At 36.7% G+C, this 16,582-nt stretch overlaps 1 protein-coding gene across 1 annotated transcript; it reads left to right on the top strand.

The window, feature by feature from the left end:
- The first annotated feature begins 9,077 nt into the window (after positions 1-9,077).
- LOC141413755 (olfactory receptor 5B3-like) lies at positions 9,078-15,947 on the top strand. The gene is made up of 2 exons (XM_074046030.1): positions 9,078-9,982; positions 15,156-15,947. The coding sequence occupies exons 1-2, from the start codon at positions 9,081-9,083 to the stop codon at positions 15,214-15,216; spliced, it is 963 nt and encodes a 320-aa protein (XP_073902131.1). The 5' UTR covers positions 9,078-9,080; the 3' UTR covers positions 15,217-15,947.
- Positions 15,948-16,582: the final 635 nt, after the last annotated feature.

Raw genomic sequence — 16,582 nt, 5'->3', positions numbered from 1 at the left:
TAGATTTTCTCAGACTAATTTTTTCTACAAGAAATCTATAGTGCTATACTCTTTTTGTCTGGAAAAGCTTTGAAATTGTTAATGCTGTCCTTTAACTTTACTATAGTTGAGTTAAACTCTCTATTGTCACATCCCTAGTCTTTTCCTTCCGTCCATCCTCACTGATTTCCTTGCTATTCTTCACAATTCCACATACTCTTGCCTCAGGACTTTTGTATTTGCTGTTCTCTGTGAGGAATGCTCTTGCTCATTCAGGTCTTTGCTGAAATGCTACCATGTCATGGAGTCCTATCCTGACCACATATATATAGTCATCACTGTCCACTAACCACATAAACTGTTCTCTTTACCTATGTCATTCTTCATAGACTTTATGATCCCTTCTCCCTATGTATTGGCAATTTATTTCTTGTTTTCCTTCTCCAAGTAGAATGCAAACTCTCTATGTACAAAAACTTCATTATTTTTCTTCATCATTATTATAATTACCTTGAATGATGTGTTTTTTTTACATTTACTTACACATGTACACATTGTTTGGGCCACCTCTCCCAGTCTCCTCCTACCCTACTTCCAGGCAAAACCTGTTCCACCCTCTTGTTCTCCAATTTTGTTGAAGAGAAAGCATGGGAGATAATAAGAAAGACATACTGTTTTTGCGAGTTTGAGATAGAGATAGCTATATAGAGAGATTTCTAGCATTGCTTCCATGTGTATTGTAACCTGTGGAGAGCAGATTATGAAAAGCCTGTGAGAACTGGACACAAGCAAGGAGGGATGAAGCTCAACTGCTTTTCCTAAGATGTTTATCTGTAGGCCAAGATTGTCACAGTCCCAGCCACAGAAGAGGAAAATGCAGAACAACTGCTTCTCCTAAGTTGTTTACATTCAGAGAAGCAGGAATGCAGGTTTCTCCTGTTACAATGTCATGCCCCTCCCTGAGAACTGCTGTTCCACCCTGTTTACCACTGGATATAAAAGACTCACTGAAGAAGAACCTGAGGTTTTTTGCTTTGAGGGCTTTTGCTTTGTGGCTTTTTGCTTTGGGCTTTTTGCCTGAGGCTTTTGTTTTTGGCTTTTTGATGTGGGTGGCTTTGGAAGGGAAAAGAATTATTGAAGGGAAAAGGATTGCTGAAGGGAAAGTTCTGGAGGGAAATTGCTGAAGGGAAAAGAATTGCTAAAGAAGAAATGCTAAAGAGGGGTTGATAGAAAGTCTGCACTGAGAACTTTAACATAGGCTTTAAAGAAGCTAAGCTAAAGAAAAGCTAAAGAGAACACAGGACAGTGCTAGTCTGAGCACCAAGGCTTTAAGAAAGCTAAAGAGAGAACATGGAAGCTAAAGAGAGAACATGGGACAGTACAAGTCTGGGGGTAAAGACTTTAAAACAGATTATGCTAAAGAAAATCTAAGAGAAAACATGGGACAGAGCGACTCTAAGGAAAGAGACTTTAAAAGCAATGTTTTAAGGAAAGACTTTAGAAGCAAGGTTTTAAAGGATTGTGAAGTTGTAAGGTCTTAAAAAATAAAGATAGAGAAAAACAGCAGAGTAAAATGAAGAGAATAATAGAGAAGAGAAGCAGTGAGGGTTGTGTCTCCACCTGAGCACCCAACACACCTGACCCTAACTTTCTGTCTGTCTGTCTATCCTGTGTCCTTTCTGCATCTCACATTGCTGCCCAGTTAGCCCCAGTTAGGTTCAGTAATAACAAGGGAGCAAGAAAATTCTCACTCCAGCAACCCACATTGGTTCATCTCTACCAGACCTCTTCACTACTTCTAAGTCCCCTTCCCATAGTCTTTCATAATAGACTTCCAACAAATATTTATTAAATGAGTCAATATGAGATAAAGTTTTTAATTGTACCTATATGTTAATTTTTTTGACCTTTAAGATTATAGAGTGCCTGGTGTGTACAGTTTCATCCATCTTTGACATTTTCTTTCTTTCATCATTTTGATATTTGTAATATATATGTGTTTGTGTGTATATCTTATTTATTTTGTTCTTCACATCTTCTGTTACAGTTTCCTTTTGTGTTTTGCTGACTGTTGTTCTTATAAACCTTTTGATTGCCACCTAATCTATGTATAATTTTCTTAGTTGTCATATCTGACTCTATAAAAAGTCTAATAAGACATGTATGTATATCTATTTCACAATCTAACCCTATAGAGTGATTGACAGAAATAGAGAGACAGAGAGAGAAAGAAAGTGAAAGGGACAGAGGGAAGAGAAAGAGACTCATTATTTGGATATTACTAGTACAATTATGGAAGTTGTCAAGACCAAATCTTCAGTATTGCCCAAAAGACAAAGACCCAGAAGAACACAGAGTGCTGGTGCAATTCTTGTCTGAAGGCTACAGGAAGTGAACCCTAAGAGCTGATGGTACAATCAGTCCAAAGGTAATAGTGTTTTGGAGAATTACCCCTCACCCATGAAGTCAGTCTTTATGTTATATTGAGACGCATCGATATTATGGAGGGCAGTTGTCCTCATTCATATACGCTGGTTTAACAAAACAATCACTAGTTTTTTATTAACAAATATCCCTAGCAAGTTGACACATAAACAATAGTCACCCTAATTTCATCCTTTGTCAATTTGATACTCAAAAACACCTCTTTAACCCATTCTTTAAAGACATTGACATTCATACACCTAATGTAAGACAACTGTCCTGAGTATAAACAAAACATACTAATTTTCCTTCACTAGAGGATGCAAAGAAATGGAAATTGCACAATGTCTTAATGTCTCAATACTAAGAATTATTATGTACAGCTAACTATACAGTGTTTGAATCATATGATCTACATTCCATACAACCTATGATTCTTTATAATGGCATGAGAAGAAAGAAAACAAACATTTCAGATACACACACACACACCTTCACAACAAAATAAGGAGGAAAAATTCTTGATAATTATAATCATCTCTTTAGCTGGCCATTTGATCATAGCAGCTATGTATGTCTATCTACTTGTAATTTCCTTTCTCATTCCTTGTACCTTCAGAAAGTACCTCAGGTGGTCATTTTTCTTTATTTCATGGAGTAATCTAAATTTTCATTCCAGAACGGTCTGAGACATCAAAATTCCCACTTGTACTGAGTTGTAGTTTTTGATTAAACTTAATCCCAAGGCTTGCTTATGCTACGAGAAGCCCTAAGTTATCCCTGTATTCCTGATGGCTTCTTGTTTACCTCTATCATTATATGGTAGTCTAATATCCACTGGATAGTCAGGATACACATTCAGGCAGCAGCATAAATCTGCTGAATGAGAGGAATAATTATCCTAAAGAAGACAAACAGCAATCTTTTCGGTGTGTGGCAGTGCTCTGGTATGAACACAGGGCATCCAACTTGCTAGACAAGTGCTCTAGAACTTGATTGATGCCTCCCAGTACTTGTGTTTTAGTTGACCTAGCTGATCACCCTAAGGAATAGTGCCCTTATCAGGGACTCAGTGTTAGTCCCTGCTGCTGGCAGATTCAGAAGATGCTTATCCATGGCATTAGTGCCAAGTCTATGCTTTTGAGCTCTTGCATGAGCTCCATTCCAATTACCCTGGCCACTTTTTCTTCAGCCTACTGAATGGCAATCAAGGTAACTGAGGAAATGCTTATTGGTATTCATTGAATGAATTATTCTATCTCAAAGGTTATTAAAATACTCCACTTTGCAAAGTACCATTTCATTGGCATTGACATTGGAACCAATATGTTAAAATTTTTCACACATCCAGAATATCCACAAAATTCCCTTTCAGATTGTTTTCAAATAAGTTGTTTTTAATCACCTTATTACTATCTCTACTATCCAACTACAGGCAACAGCCTCAGAATTAGTATATTATCAGAAATCTGGCAATTTTCCTTCCAAGCACAATTAATAGTCCAGTGTGCTACCCAAATTTCTTCATAAGAAAGTGGAAAAAAACTTTTCATGTTCATGGATTGAAGGAATATTTTTAAATGTCTATATACAAAATGCAACTCATAGATTCAATTATATTCCCATCAAAATATGAAACACATTCTTAAAAGAATTAGAAAACAACCCTACAATTTGTTTACCCCCCATATCCTAAGTAGTAAAATCATTTGAGCAAAAAAGGACAAAGTAAGGTGAATTAAATTACAAAACTTCAAGTTCTACTACAAACTGCTATAACAAGAAGAGCCAGCATTGTCATAAATGACATATAATCATGGGATCAAAATAGAGAACCAGGAAGTAAGCCATACATCTAGTCCAAATTTATTTTAAACAAAGTAGGTCTGAAGATACTTGCTGAAAATAGACCTTTCAATAAATAGTGATGGGGAAATCGGATATCCAAAGGTACAATGATGAAACTAGACCTTTTTTGAAACTTATCAGTCTCAAAAAGAAATTCAAAATGGATTACTGACTCCAAACTAATTCCTGAAGTTAGGAAAATAATAGAAAAATATAGGAGTAGTGCTTCTAGACATTGTAATAAGTGAACATTTATTTTATTTGAGAAAGACTGACAAAGCATAGGAAAGGAAAGCTAAAGTAGACAAATGAGATTTAAATCAAATCGAAAAATTTCTTCTCAGCAATGGAAATAATCAACACATTTAAGAAACAATCTGGAGAAGGGAAACTGAAAACTGTACTTCTTAAAAGGGCTTGTCATCAAGAATACAAAAATGAGTCTAAAAATTCAATAACACACAAAACCCAATTACAAAAGAACAATGATATTAGCAGACGTTTTGAAGAGAAGGCATCTGGTATATGAAAAGTGCTCATCACCACTAATTATCAGGGGAACGGAAGTCACAAATACAATGAGGTGTCACCTCATCCCAGTAAGAATGGCTTTATCAAAATAATAAAAGATAACTACTGCTAACAAGGATATGGGGACAAGGGAAGCTTCATACACTTTTGCTTAAATTGTAAATTAGTACAGCCACTTTGCAAAATTTATCAGGGTTAGTCAAAAAGTAAAAATCCAACTACCATGTGATCCAGCAACCACACTACTAAATATTAATTCAGTGAGGTTATAATCAGTGTGTCCAAAAGACACACACATCCTTGGTCCTTGGAGCGCTATTCCCAAGAGCCAAGAAATAGAAGTAAGTTAAATGTCCATCCAGCAATGAAAGAATAAAGAAAATATAGTGCATTTACCACAGGGAATACTACTCATCCATGAAAAGAATGCACTCCTGTGACATGCCACAATATGAATATAACTGCAGCTCATAATGTTAAGTGAAACAAGCAAGACAGAAAAACACTTCCTGAATGATCTCAGTCATACGTGGAATACAAACATGTTGATCTTTAAAAGATGAAAATTTAATGGTAATTACCTGAGATCAGGGAGAGGAAGGAGGGACCAGGATCTTAAAAAAACTGAACAGTAAGTTATAGTTATATAGGAACAAAAATGTTCTGGTGTGCTATCGTATAGTAGGGTGACTGTGGATAACTGATGTCATTTTGAAAAGTTGGAAGAAAAGATTTTAAAAGTTTTGTTTTAAAGAAATAATAAGTATTTTGGTAGATAAACATGTTTAACCTGATTTGAACATTACACGAGGTATATGTGTATAGAAAAATCTGTGGCACTTCACTAATATGCACAATTATTAAGTTTTTTTATTTATCAGTTAAACATGAGCTTAATTTTTAAAATGTGATCACCAGCATGATCCCTACAGGCAAGTTAATTGCTTCTTCTCTAAGACAGTAGGATGAGGCACTTCAGATATTCTCAGAGGGGAAATCTGCAGAGGTCTCAAAGTCTCTGCAATTTTCTACAGATCTCCATGCATTACCTCTGAAATCCCAATATTTTATTCAACAACATTGGTTTTGAAAGGACACATTGTATGCCATTCCCCACCAGACATTCATTTATTCAGCTGAATAATAACCGTTGTTACTACACATACACCTTCTTCTGATCTCAGAATTTTAATCATGATTAGAGAAAATAAGTGCAGATAGAAAACATGTTGGTTGATTTTTTTCTTATTAGCTTATATCAATTATTCAAAACTATTGTTTCATTATGACGTTTTCAGATATGCACATGACATACTTTGGTCACCTTCCTGTACCTACTACTGAATTTTAAATTATAACTTCTTCACAATATGTTTTGCGGACCACCTTGTTATTTACATACATGGTATGTAATTTGTATGTGAAAAGTGATCTTATCAAGTTTATTTTACAACTAAGGAGAAGGTAAGTGTTTCTTCTAAGGGCACAGAGAGAATTCATTGTAGAATGAAATTTGATACATATTTGTGTTCTTTCTTCAACTTTTTGTTGAATTAGAGATCTTGTAACCTTTTGACCACTAAATGAGATCTTCTGTAAGAGAATTTATACAAAATTCCATAGTCAGATTTTTGATTTCAGAATCACTCTTCTGGACTGTCTGTTCTTTCTCTTTTAGTAAGGGGTTAAATGTTTGTATTCCATAAACACTTCAGTGAAAGATATAATTTATGCTACAACAGAGAGTTGTCTATACCAACAATGAGCTATTTGAAAACAAAGTGAAATGTGTTCAAAATATTTCTAGAAACTTAGGTGAATCTGAGTATAAAGTCAGGATGTCTAGCCTAAAGATTTTAGTGATTTACATGCTAAATCATGCTGTTTTCAAAAAAAGAATTAAAAAACTAAGATAGATGATGTTTTGATTGATTAGGTGGTGACTTTATTGTGTTTATTACACATTTTAATTTCTTTTTCCAATAAAAAACAAACAAAAACAAAATGTCTATGAGTAAAGTGATCCTTCTTTAAAAGGGAAAATGTTCTTACATGAATTAATAGGCTCTAAACTCCATTTCTATGCTTTTGCTTAGAAATGCTTATCATCTCAAGCTTATTCTTGGACAGTGGCTTTATCTATTGAATCTGGAGTCTTTCTTATATTATCTGTATAATTTTAGAGCATCACGTAATTTCTCAAGTGCTCAATTTGTTATGAATAATTATGTAAGAATAATAAAACTGCCTACCTTACAAATACACACACACAAATGCAGCATTTAAGTATAAATCCTTTATTATTGGCTGTAGACCATAGTATGTGCCCAAAGTGACCATGTGTGCTAATATTGGCAGCTATAAGGTTTTCAAGAGCCAGACCTGTAAATTGAAATTGAAAAGGATTAGGGAAAAGATAATAGAAAATCGTAATTAGTCTGGGGAAGATATTCTGCCCATGTTTTGAAAACAAATAGGAATTTTTAAATACAATAAGTACATAATATCAGATTCAAATAAAATATTTAAAACCAGGAACCTTGGGACAAAGCAGACCTGTGAGCAAGATTTCTAAACTTTGGTCTCTGTGATTCAGTTATTTCCTGACAGTAATATGACAAAGAATGAGTATTAAAAGCAGTGGACACTGCCGGGCACAGAGGGCTCACGCCTGTAATCCTTACTACTCAGGAGGGGAAGAAATCAGGATTGCAGTTCGAAGCCAGCCCAGGCAAATAGTTCGCAAGACTATCTTGAAAAAACCCTTCACAAAAAAATAGGCTGATGGAGTCCTTGAAGGTGTAGGCCCCAAATTCAAACCCCAGCACCGAAAAAAAACCAAACCAAAACAAAACAATGAGGACAGAGAAAGGCTAGAGAGCCCAGAAATTATCAGTGGACATAGTGTGGGAGAAAAGGAAATTTGGGGAGAGATTTCAAGACTGTGAAACTGACATACAAATGAAGCCCTGACATGTCAGCATGAACTTTGAACATGAAGACCATATCCTAATAACATGATAGCTAGAACTCATCAGGCTATGCCTAACATTCATTACATTTTATTTTAGGTATCATCTGAATTAGTTTCCACAATAATACCTCAAAGGAAGTCTTATTACTGTCCTCATTTTACTGATGGAAATACAATGTTCAGGGAGGTAAGTTAGGACAGTGCATCCTCAGTGATAAATGGTAGGGCTGGTGTGCATCTCTTCTGGTGAACTAACTTCTATGTCTTCTAAATCTGATCTGTCGTCACTCAGGATAGCATCTGCAGGCTGAACTTGCTCCCACTGACCTGTTTATCCAACCACTTCCACTATGTACAAATATATGCTACTGTGATTCAATAGTTAAATTCTTCTTCGATCAAAGCAAAAGCATATGATGTAAAGACAACTTTATCAACATATACAGATGTGCTATTAATATCAGAAAGAGATAGCAGGGGAAAAGCTACAATGCAGTTAAATGCTTATTAGTTCATGAGGACACATTTATCATTGAAAAAAAGATTATTTTCTCTTTCTAAATTTTTGCTTTTATGTTTTACAACGAATGAGAAGTAAATATAAATTACCATGTAATTAATCACTCACTTCATTCACTGTAGAACCTCCAATGCTGAGTTTGGCCAAAGGGTACAATGAGTAATTTTAAATTAATTAATTTAATGTAATTTGATTTAAATTCACTTTAGACCTTAGACTTATTAGCCATGGTTTAGATTGGCCTTGGTCCAGAAGGGAGCCAATATTTGTTCAAATATTCAAATATTGTTCAAAATTTGTTCAAATGTGAATAAATTACTCAACTTCTTGTGCTTCATAAATTACAGGAATGTATCAACAAATCAAGCTCATGATATTGAGAGTGGACTATGAATACACATATAAAATTTGTATAGCAGGTTTTGTCAGGTGAGCAACACAGAAGTGTTAGCTGTTATTGAGCTCAGGAGTAGTGATTTGGCAGTGTGTTTTGTCTACATGAGTAAATAATGTCTAGTTCATAAATTGTCTAAATCTCAGCTTGCAAATGTATAAAACTTTAACATTGTGTGCATGATCTCTTAGGATTTCAGCTATGAGAGTGTATAATCTTGTAAATAAACAGGTCACTGCATTTGATTTGGAAGCCTGAGCATTTTCTGAAGAACCTCAAAGTACAAATTATTTTACAGTGAGGGAAGACATATAATGTTTATATTTTAGTATTTGAGTTAAATTTCCTGATCATTCTATTTCTTTTTCTTTCATTGCTGCAAGTTACCTACTGATTCTCAGATAAGATTTATGGAGAACAGGACGGCAATGACAGAGTTCATCCTGCTGGGACTAACAAATGACCCAGACCTACAGGTTCCCCTATTTATAACCTTCCTCCTCATTTATGTCATCACTCTGGTTGGGAACCTGGGAATGATAGTGTTGATTCTCTTAGACTCTCGTCTCCACACACCCATGTACTTTTTCCTTGGTAACCTGTCCTTAGTGGATTTTTGTTATTCTTCAGCTGTCACTCCGAAGGTCATGGCTGGCCTCCTTAAAGGAGAGAAAGTCATATCCTACAATGCTTGTGCTGCTCAGATGTTCTGTTTTGCTGCTTTTGCCAGTGTGGAAAATTACCTCTTGGCCTCAATGGCCTATGATCGCTATGCAGCAGTGTGTAAACCCCTACATTACACTATCACCATGACAACAAGTGTATATGCATCTCTGGTTATAGGCTGCTATGTCTGTGGTTTTGTGAATGCCTCCATCTACACTTGGGATGCCTTCAGTCTTTCTTTCTGCAAGTCCAATGTTATCCATCACTTTTTCTGTGATATTCCAGCAGTCATGGTTCTTTCTTGCTCTGATCGACACATTAATGAGCTGGCTCTTATTTATATAGTGAGTGTCAATATATTTTTTGCCATCCTAGTTATCGGGGTATCCTACCTGTTCATTTTTATTACCATCCTAAAGATGCACTCAGGTGCAGGACATAGGAAGGCTATGACCACCTGTGCCTCCCACTTCACTGCAGTCTCCATTTTCTATGGAACTGTCATCTTCATGTATGTGCAGCCCAGTTCCAGTCATTCCATGGACAGTGACAAAATCGCATCTGTGTTTTATACTATGGTCATCCCCATGCTGAACCCTGTGGTCTACAGCCTCAGGAACAAGGAGGTCAATAATGCATTCTTAAAGTTTAAGATCACATTCAGTTTTTGGACGCAAAATAATCTTTAAGATTTTAATTTTAACTTTTTGATTCACAATTTCTCCCTTCATTCCTTTCACTTCTTTTCCATGTACTGAGTTTCATTTGATGTTCACACTGCAATATCCTTGCTTCTGCAACATCTGCTGTCCTGAAAAATGAAAGCATTATATCCAGAAAAATATACCTGAAACAGAGTTGCAGATACCTGGAGGTCAGTTTGTAAAAACCCTAACTCAAAATAGTAATATATCCATTAATTTTACTAATTAATGTATGCTAAAAATTGCATAAAAAATCCTGTGAACAGAAAAATGCACAAAAGTCTTCCATGAACTCAAATATACATGTAATTTCCAGATGTAAATGCAATGTGGTTGTTATTGGTTATTAATTTTAGTGACTAATCTGAGTAGATCTATGGATATACAAATAGCCAGTAAAACATTTTCTCTTTGTGTTTCCAAAAGGTCAAATGCCTGAAGTTGTAGACTTAGTAAACAAGATGAGCCCTTACCAGCACAGGTGGCCATTACCCAGACTGTGAGGGCTTGCCTGAATAAAACAGAAATTTCTTCCTCTCTTCCTCCTCCCTCCCTCCTTATGCTATTCTCTCTTTCTCCTCCTCCTCTCTCTCAACTGGATATCTATCTTTCAATCTTGGATATCAGAGCCATTGATCTTTGGACTTTGGTCTTCCGACATGCAAATTCATACCTCCCTTCCCCTCTCAGTTCCTTGAACTGAAACTGAATCAAGAACATGATTATTTCTGACTCCAGTTTGTAAAGAGAAGCAATTTCTCAATCCCATAACCACACGAGCCCAAGCCCATTATAAGTATCCTCTGTTATGTGTTACGTGTGTATCTATCTATAGGTTTAGATAGAGCCTATTGATTGTGTTTCAGTGCTTTATAATCATAGCTTAACCCTTGATTTAGGTATTAGAAAACAATTTTCTCTATGTATTTTCAATATGATTGTAAAAGTCCTACTTTGAAAACATGATACATTACTAAATGAATATATGTGGGGGGGATTCCAAGATGGCGGCTAGAGGTAGGAAGCAGAAAGCGAGCCTCCTATAGTGAAATCTTGGAGAGACGCTGGAGACACACTTTGCAGGCATAATCACCGAGAAAAGGCATAACTTTGACTCCTCCACATCTCCAGCCGGCGCAGAGAATCTCCACTTCACGTTAAACGGAGAACCGAGGAGGCCCCCGGGGCCGCCAGTGGCCGGCGCCCATACGGCTTGGGAAGACGCAGACCAGGTGAGCTTCGCGGTACCGCGGTTCCCCCACAGACAAGCCTGGGCCAGAGCAGCATAGCCCCCTGGACAGACTGACCTCCACCTGGGAAAAAAAGAGAAACTGAGTAATAAGCAATAAGAACAGTTAAGACACGCTGGAAAGAGGGTGGGGCGCCCTGAGCGCTGAAGATTGGGGGAAGGGACTCCTTCCCGGGACTGTAAAGAAACGAGCCGGGCGGGCCGGAGAGGCTCTGGCGGGAGCGGGGCGCGCCAGCAACCAGGAGCGGGGACGCTTGTGAGAGGAGGGAAGACCCACTTCCCACGTGAACTGTAAATAAACACGCAGGCCTGACAACGCGGGGCAGTGTCGCCTTTCCCAGTGCTTGGAAAGGGAAAAGCCTGTAGCAGAGGCCCCCCTCCCCCGCACAGGAGAACTCTGAGCAAACAAAGCCTGTGGGACCAGGTGAGTGCTAAGCTCACCCCAGAGATCTGCATAAATAACGCCACCAGCTACAGGCTGAGAGCAGCAGGCAGGCAAGCCACAGTTGCAGATACCACTCTCAGAACTGCCTCCAGACGCTTTTTTTTCTTTTTCTCCCTACCTTTGATGAGAGAACAACCGAATTACACCTGCAAGCCGAAAAACTTACTGAAACTATTGCATTTGAACTGGGGACACTTGGTGGGGCTTTTTTTTTATTTTTTCTTCTGTGTGTGTGTGAGTGTAGTTTTGTTCTACTTTATGCATCCCCTTTGATGAGACAACTACAGAACAACAACTGAGGCACCAACTCCAGGACTGGAGATTAAGACGGACATCCAAATTATTAAGACTGAAATTGCATTGCATATAAACTTGGAAGTTTTTTGGTTTTGTTTTTTTTTTTTTTTAATTTCCTATTTTCCATTTTATTTTAATTCATTTTTATAAATAGTTATTACTTTCATATACTTATTTTTTATTTTTTTTATCTTTGATTTTCAATCCTCTCTCTGTCTCTCTATTGTCTGTTCAGCTTACTGTCGATTAGTACACTAACACTCCCTGTTTATACCTTTGAAACTCTCTTGTCTGATACCTTGTTCTGCTTTCTCCCTCTTGTCTGTATATTTGTTTTCCCCTTTTCTTTAACTTCTTGCTTTCCATCTCAGCTCACTCTTCCGTTCTCAATATTACCATTGTTATTATTACAAGCTAGAAAATACTTAATTACACACAGTACAGGGACAGTAACAACACCAAGGAAAATGACAGGAAGACAGAAAAAACAAGGAAACCAGTTTCCCCACAGCAAAAAATTAGTACAGGAACCAGAGGGGAATGAAGAGAACAGAAACTCAGATCCAGACTCCAACAAAATGAAGATAAACTATGCCAAAGGACCCAATGAAGCCTACAAGAACAATTTAAAAGAAGACATACTACAAGTACTCAATGAGAATTTTATAGAGATGATACTGGATAGGGTCAACCAAAATGTACAGGAGACACTCAAGAAATTCCAAGACAATAAAAATAGAGAATTTGAAAAAGCAAAAGAAGAAATAAAGGAAACCATAGAAGCACTGTATAAACACCAAAGTGAAAGAGAGAACACAATGAATAAATGGATAAATGAACTCAGGACAAAAATAGACAACAATAAAGAAGAAAACAGCCAGGATATGGAAAACCTCAGAAAAAAGAACGAAACAGAACTGCAAAACAAAACGGAAAGCCAATCCAGCAGAATAGAACAAACAGAAGACAGAATCTCAGAACTTGAAGATGAAATGGTAATTAAAGGAAAAACCGAAGAACTATTAATTAAACAACTCAAGACCTGTGAAAAGAAAATGCAAGAACTCACCGACTCCATCAAAAGACCAAACTTGAGAATCATGGGCATCGAAGAAGGAGAAGAGGTGCAAGCGAAGGGAATGCGTAATATATTCAACAAAATAATAATGGAAAATTTCCCAAATCTAGAGAAAGATATTCCCATACAAATGCAAGAGGCCTCCAGGACACCAAACAGACCAGATCAAAATAGAACTACTCCACGACATATCATCATTAAAACAACAAGTTCAGAAACTAAGGAAAGAATATTGAAGGCTGCAAGAGAGAAAAAACAAGTAACATACAAAGGTAAACCCATCAAAATCACAGCAGACTTCTCAACAGAAACATTAAAAGCAAGAAGAGCGTGGGGTGAGATCTTCCGGGCACTGAATGAAAATAACTTCAACCCCAGGATACTCTACCCAGCAAAGCTATCATTCAAAATAGATGGAGCAATAAAAGTCTTCCATGATAAGCAGAAACTAAAACAATATGTGACCACAAAGCCACCATTACAAAAGATTCTGCAAGGGATCCTGCACACAGAAAGTGACACCCAACTTAACCATGAAAAGGCAGGCAGCACCAAACCACAGGATAAGAAAAAGCAAGACAGTAGAGAGTAACATCAAGTTAGGTACACACAATCAAACCTTCAAACGACTAAGATAACTAAATGGCAGGAATCACCACATACCTATCAGTACTAACACTTAATGTCAATGGACTTAATTCACCCATCAAAAGACACCGTTTGACAAAATGGATTAAAAAAGAAGATCCAACAATTTGTTGCTTACAGGAGACTCATCTCACCGACAGAAATAAGCATATGCTTAGGATGAAAGGCTGGAAGAAGATTTACCAAGCCAATGGCCCCCGAAAACAAGCAGGAGTAGCAATACTTATCTCTGACAAAGTAGACTTCAAACCTACATTGATCAAACGAGACAAAGAAGGACATTCCATACTAATAAAAGGGGAAATAGACCAAAAGGAAATAATAATCATCAATCTGTACGCACCCAATGTCAACGCACCCAATTTCATCAAACATACCCTAAAAGACCTAAAAGCATATATAAACGCCAACACAGTGGTTGTGGGAGACTTTAACACTCCATTATCATCAATAGATAGGTCATCCAAACAAAAACTCAATAAAGAAATCCAAGATCTAAAATATGCAATAGATCAAGTGGACCTAGTAGATGTCTATAGAACACTTCATCCAACCTCTACACAATATACATTCTTCTCAGCAGCCCATGGAACCTTCTCCAAAATAGATCATATCCTAGGGCACAAAGCAAGCCTCAGCAAATATAAGAAAATAGAAATAATACCGTGCATACTATCTGACCACAATGCAGTAAAAGTAGAACTCAACAACAAAAGTAAAGACAAAAAACATGCAAACAGCTGGAAACTAAATAACTCATTACTTAATGAAGAATGGATCATCGATGCAATAAAAGAGGAAATTAAAAAGTTCCTAGAAGTCAATGAAAATGAAAACACAACCTACCGGAACCTATGGGACACAGCTAAGGCAGTCTTGAGAGGAAAGTTTATAGCCATGAGTGCATATATCAAAAAGATTGAAAGATCCCAAATCAATGACCTAATGATACATCTCAAACTCCTAGAAAAACAAGAACAAGCAAATCCCAAAACAAATAGAAGGAGAGAAATAATAAAAATAAGAGCTGAAATCAACGAAATAGAAACCAAAAAAACCATACAAAGAATTAATGAAACAAAAAGTTGGTTCTTTGAAAAAATAAACAAGATCGATAGACCCCTGGCAAACCTGACTAAAATGAGGAGAGAAAAAACCCAAATTAGTAGAATCAGGAATGCAAAAGGGGAGATAACAACAAACACCATGGAAATCCAGGAAATCATCAGAGACTATTTTGAGAACCTATATTCAAATAAATTTGAAAATCTAAAAGAAATGGACAGATTTCTAGATACATATGATCATCCAAAACTGAACCAAGAGGAAATTAATCACCTGAATAGACCTATAACACAAAATGAAATTGAAGCAGCAATCAAGAGTCTCCCCAAAAAGAAAAGTCCAGGACCTGATGGATTCTCTGCTGAATTCTATCAGACCTTTAAAGAAGAACTGATACCAACCCTCCTTAAACTGTTCCATGAAATAGAAAGGGAAGGAAAACTGCCAAACACATTTTATGAAGCCACTATTACACTTATCCCAAAACCAGGCAAAGACACCTCCAAAAAGGAGAACTATAGGCCAATCTCCTTAATGAACATTGATGCAAAAATCCTCAACAAAATAATGGCAAACCGAATTCAGCAACACATCAAAAAGATTATCCACCACGACCAGGTAGGCTTCATCCCAGGGATGCAGGGGTGGTTCAACATACGAAAATCAATAAACGTAATAAACCACATTAACAGAAGCAAAGACAAAAACCACTTGATCATCTCAATAGACGCAGAAAAAGCCTTTGATAAGATCCAACATCATTTCATGATAAAAGCTCTAAGAAAACTAGGAATAGAAGGAAAGTTCCTCAACATTATAAAAGCTATATATGACAAACCTACAGCCAGCATTATACTTAACGGAGAAAAATTAAAACCGTTCCCTCTAAAATCAGGAACCAGACAAGGATGCCCACTATCTCCACTCCTATTCAACATAGTACTGGAATTCCTAGCCAGAGCAATTAGGCAAGAAGAAGGAATAAAAGGAATACAAATAGGTAAAGAAACTGTCAAAATATCCCTATTTGCAGACGACATGATCCTATACCTTAAAGACCCAAAAAACTCTACTCAGAAGCTTCTAGACATCATCAATAGCTATAGTAAAGTAGCAGGATATAAAATCAACATAGAAAAATCATTAGCATTTCTATACACTAACAATGAGCAAACTGAAAAAGAATGTACGAAAACAATTCCATTTACAATAGCCTCCAAAAAAATCAAATACCTAGGTGTAAACCTAACAAAAGATGTGAAAGACCTCTACAAGGAAAACTATACACTTCTGAAGAAAGAGATTGAGGAAGACTATAGAAAGTGGAGAGATCTCCCATGCTCATGGATTGGTAGAATCAACATAGTAAAAATGTCGATACTCCCCAAAGTAATCTACATGTTTAATGCAATTCCCATCAAAATTCCAATGACATTCATTAATGAGATTGAAAAATCTACTGTGAAATTTATATGGAAACACAAGAGGCCACGAATAGCCAAGGCAATACTCAGTCAAAAGAACAATGCAGGAGGTATCACAATACCTGACTTCAAACTATATTACAAAGCAATAACAATAAAAACAGCATGGTACTGGCACAAAAACAGACATGAAGACCAGTGGAACAGAATAGAGGATCCAGATATGAAGCCACACAACTATGAGCAACTTATCTTTGACAAAGGAGCTAAAAATATACGATGGAGAAATAGCAGCCTCTTCAACAAAAACTGCTGGGAAAACTGGTTAGCAGTCTG

This window comes from Castor canadensis, chromosome 1 (assembly GCF_047511655.1).
Source record: "Castor canadensis chromosome 1, mCasCan1.hap1v2, whole genome shotgun sequence".
Lineage (NCBI taxonomy): Eukaryota > Metazoa > Chordata > Mammalia > Rodentia > Castoridae > Castor > Castor canadensis.
This window is presented reverse-complemented; position numbering and strand designations above follow the sequence as displayed.